At 47.7% G+C, this 4,417-nt stretch overlaps 1 protein-coding gene across 2 annotated transcripts; it reads left to right on the top strand.

Moving 5' to 3' along the window:
* Positions 1–9: 9 nt before the first annotated feature.
* On the top strand, positions 10–2,452 carry LOC128276449 (uncharacterized). Of its 2 annotated transcripts, XM_053014908.1 has the most exons (4): positions 10–159; positions 223–513; positions 806–865; positions 2,120–2,452. In XM_053014908.1, the coding sequence occupies exons 1-4, from the start codon at positions 35–37 to the stop codon at positions 2,280–2,282; spliced, it is 639 nt and encodes a 212-aa protein (XP_052870868.1). In that variant the 5' UTR covers positions 10–34; the 3' UTR covers positions 2,283–2,452. The 2 variants fall into 2 exon arrangements, with proteins under 2 accessions (XP_052870868.1, XP_052870869.1); XM_053014909.1 differs by lacking the exon at positions 806–865.
* The last annotated feature ends 1,965 nt before the right edge of the window (positions 2,453–4,417 follow it).

The raw sequence follows: 4,417 nt of genomic DNA, 5'->3' as shown, positions 1-4,417 counted from the left end.
AAAGGTACGGGAGCGTTCGGCAAAATCCATTTCCATGTCGCGCCCGTCGCGTTCGTCGCTGTCGGCCTCGACGCCGGACTCACTCAGCGATAACGAAAGCGGTATCGGAACTCCGGGACGCTTCCAGACGCCAGGCCGCAAAACTTCAGTGCCAGCTAGGTAAGCCCAGCCCACCGCCGAACCCCCTCCCAAACGCTCATTCGATCGTGTTTACCGTTTCAGTCGACCGCAAATGACACCCGGTGGCTCGAGGGCCAACTCGCGGCCCAGTTCGCGGCCGGCCAGCCGTACCGGGTCGAAACCACCGTCACGCCACGGTTCGACCCTATCGCTCGACAGCACCGACGATGGGACCCCGTCGCGCATTCCAACCCGCCGCCTAACGCAAACGTCCACCCCGCGTCCATCGCGGCTGTCGGTGGGATCCGTCTCCGGGCGTCCCGCGACCACAACGGGCACGAACGGGGTCTCGTCCAGGACGGCTTCTGGGGCTGCGTCACCCGCGCCCACGAGGTACGCTCGACTTTCGTCCATCGCTAACGACATTGAATAACTCTCGCCGAGTATTATTTATTGATTGATTTGTAATTTTTTTTTCTCTCACACACAACAACAACAATCTCTCCATTTTAAACTGACCCTCCCGAATCTGCCTGCGTATTTGCGCATCCTAATGACAATTTTATTACGATATAACACGAACCCAACCTCACAACGCATCGCATCGCTTTAAAAACCCAAACCAAACCCCAACAATACGCCTAACCACAAATGCCGGCCCTTCGGTGGTGTTGTACTGCCTCAGGAACGGTGGCATGAGTCGTTCATCCAGCATACCGACACTAATAGGACTACCAAATAGCAGGTAAATATTAATCGTAACAATGGACTCCGCGCATCCCCTTGGGGGTCTCTCGGTCTGGCGAAAGGTTATGGGGGGGGGTTGGCCACCAAAGCACCAATGTCTCTGTCCCTCGCTCTCTTTCTCCAGGCCAAGTCTGTTAGACCATTAAAATGTAGAATAAAACTCTCGGGGTTTTCCTTATCTCTATCTAAACATTAACCTGTAATGATCTTCTAATTTTACCGCCTCAACCGTAACTGCAACACTACCAACCACTACTACTACTACTACTATCACTAGCCAACCGCGTTCACGGATACCGGTCCGACAAACGTCCAACGTATCGAACTCATCGTCAGCGACGGGGTAATGATGACTTTGAGCCGCAAAAGACTACCGTGTGCTTGCCTCTTACCACACGTGCCATTATGTGGCCATTTGCTATTAGTGTGTGCTTTATTTAGTAGTTTTTTTGGGAAACATAGTTTCTTCTATACTTTAGTAATCACGCTGCTGTTTTTTTTTTTTGTTTAGTGTTTTATTTCAAGTTATACACGATAGATGAACTATTCCGCTCTAAATCTGCGTGTGATTGAACTTCTCAATATTCGATTGAAAGTCCTTTTGTTAAAACAGCGGCTTGTTGGTACGCTAGTTGTGTGAATGCCTGAGACGTTAATTGTTTCACAATCAGATTGCTTTAGTAGCTTTTTATTGTGTTCACTAATTTTTTAGTACATTAACGGTTGCTGTTCTAAGGTAGAGCCAATTGTAGTAAGCTTGTAACAAATATCATGTACAAATAGGTACTGTGTTCCGAAACCACTGAGAGCTATGGGCTCTGGGATTGTGAATCCAGAATACAATAAATGCTTAATTTATTATTAAATTCAACAAACTCTGATAAAAGAGAAGAATCACCTTTTTACGGTTTAAAACCTGTTGCTAAACCCACAGCGTTCAATGGTTACTTGATTCTTTGGCAGGAGCATTTTTAGTGATACTGAAAATTCAATGATTGCTGAGGTACGCCACAGAGGTACTTCTAACAACTGTCAAAAAGTGACTTAAAAATAACATTCTGATGTCTGAACCAAAACTTCGCATTACCTGTATTGAACTCTGCTGTTTGTTTCACCTAAAAGCTGTGTGATAATTCTTTTGTTCGCTTCCTAACTGCAGACTGATTTTTGTTTAGCTTGAATGTGGTGCTGTTTGTCGCGAAGAATGTCGTGTGTTATAAGGTTACTAATCTGGTCACTTTATGATCTGCAGGAAAACCAGCGGTGCCTCTACGCCCTCCGGGATGCAGACACCGCGCCGACCATCGGTGGACCCCGGTACGCCCGGTAGCACAACGACGACCACCACCACCCGTCCGGATCGCAACTCGCGCGGTTCGACACCGAGTGAAAAGCGTGCCCCATTCCGACTGTAAGCTGCTGCTCTGGGGAACTGGAAAGGAGGAGCGATTCGAGTCAGCATGTAAGATACCAAGACACACACACAGACACCGCCAGTGATAAATCGGTTGCCGGAAAATCAGTTTCGCTATCCACGTCCATCACGACGCAAAAACACGATATCGACGACAACGACGACGACGAACCCCGCTCTTGTTTCAGGCTCGAGGAATCGAGCGCACAAATCGAACACGAATCCGGACACTTATCGGCCAACCAGAGCCGCAGCCGTGTGCGTGCGGTTGCAGAGTGAACTGTAGGAACTAAGTCAGAAGAAGACCCGGTCGCCTTCCGAGACAGGTTGATGGCCCGAAATAAAAAATTGTCAGGTGACGGAGGGGCCGTTTAGGGGTTTAGTTTGTTAGTTTTGCTTTGGCGCCTTTTTCTCTCTATCTCTCTATTAACAGGCCCAGGGCAGGCGCCAATTCGTTGGCGGCCGTTTAGGTAGGGCGTAGGGCAATTTGTTTTCTTCGAACACAACTAATCACCGTTACTAATGCTTATTAGTACGCGTTTGTTACCCTGTTTCGAAGCGTGTAGGACATTATTAACGATTAGGGCGAAGCGTTTGAATAAGAATTAAGTCCCGAATTTGGGGATGCAATTGCTAAACTTACAAGCTGTTTTTTCCACGAGTTTGCTTATACGCAAGAGGTCTCAACACACACACACGCAGTCTTGGAGGGCGCCGGGGGCTGTGAGAAATCGCCAGTTTTAACACGCGCACGCGCATCCTCCAGGATTCGGTCCCGGACCGCTCAACTCACCAGCAACACTAGGAACGGAGAGGAGGGAGGCGCCAAGGTGAAACGGACGACCGTTTGTTTTGTCCGACGGGGGGCGGGTCAACTCCCGTCGTCGGATGTGGGGAGCGAAAGTTAATTTTATTTGACTTATCGTTATTTAACTTCCTTTTTTATGTTGAATTTTTATCTAACTTTTTGATTTAAAATCCCCCGAGAGTACAGAGGAGAAAAGAAGCGTATTTTGCATGGAAGCGTGGCGTTACGGATATTTATTGTAAACTTTTCTTTCGTTTTTTTTTATTGGTTTTGAACCCAAAAAATGAAGTAACAATTTTCGGGTGTGCAGATCGAAGAAGACAGAAGAAGCAGGCACCACTGGAGTCCTGCTGGTTTGTGGTGTGGACCGGGTGTGCAGACGGCCAGCCGTGTTCCGTTGTGCGGAAAAGATCGCCAGCTTTTCTGCGCGAAAGCCGTGGTCGGTTCGGAAGCAGCCCGTGTCCGCTGAAAAGGGAACTAGAGTTTAAACCCCGAACAAACCGAGGCGCGAGATGACGGGTGGAAAAATCGCCAGTTTTCCAGCTCCGTTCGTCTGCCAATCGGGCGGAAAGGGAAGAGTGCAAAAGAAGACACACATTTGTTTGTTTACTTTCGTTACACGTTTTTACTCCATTTACTTTTATCACACGCCTAACACACAGAGCTCGTTGTTATTTGCAATTTTTGCATTCGATACCGCGCGGACCGGCGACCGGCCCGCAATTAGCAGTGCATTCCGCCGTCGGTGGTGTCGAGGCCAAACAAAAGTCATTTAGTAACTAAGCAAAGCGAAGAGGATCGGGTTGCCGACAGGGCGAACGAGTCGAAAATACGAGAAAAAAACGGATTAATTATTATTAAAAACACTAAACAAAAGCCGATCGCGCGTGTGTTCGATTGATTAATGCCTAGTGATAAGGAACGAGGCGGGCGTAGTAGGATAATGTAGAAGGGGTGTGAGTAGAGAGACGTGACTGCACATAGGGAGAAGAGACGGAGAGAAAAAAGAGAAAGAAAGCGAGAGGGAACCGGAAAGAAGAATGTGATTAATACCCCCCCTATACATCTACCAGAGCTAATTCGCTGATACAATTGTTTTTATTCTGCGCGACCGCGTTACGGCGGGGGGCGTTAGACCATGTGTCTGCCGCCCGTTAGCAGCACGGTCGTTTAAAATAATTCCAGTTAGAAAGAGAGAAAAATTAACAAGAAAAAATATCAAATAAAAAAAAAGATTACAAACACCTGCCCTCTTCAGCCGCTGAGACGGGGCTTGTCTTGTCCAGCTGTGTAATTATAATATAAATTTATTCTACTAGCGAACCGAA

This window comes from Anopheles cruzii, unplaced genomic scaffold (genome assembly GCF_943734635.1).
Source record: "Anopheles cruzii unplaced genomic scaffold, idAnoCruzAS_RS32_06 scaffold01226_ctg1, whole genome shotgun sequence".
Taxonomy (NCBI): Eukaryota; Metazoa; Arthropoda; class Insecta; order Diptera; family Culicidae; genus Anopheles; species Anopheles cruzii.
Note: the sequence above shows the minus strand (reverse complement) of the source record. Positions and strands in the feature narration are given on the sequence as shown.

Bases quoted from the DNA above. Each gene is read 5' to 3' on its own strand.
- LOC128276449 (XM_053014908.1), top strand. From the start codon at position 35: ATGTCGCGCCCGTCGCGTTCGTCGCTGTCGGCCTCGACGCCGGACTCA. The intron at 514-805 runs GTACGCTCGACT...GTACTGCCTCAG, and splicing joins GCGTCACCCGCGCCCACGAG to GAACGGTGGCATGAGTCGTT. The intron at 866-2,119 runs GTAAATATTAAT...TATGATCTGCAG, and splicing joins ATAGGACTACCAAATAGCAG to GAAAACCAGCGGTGCCTCTA.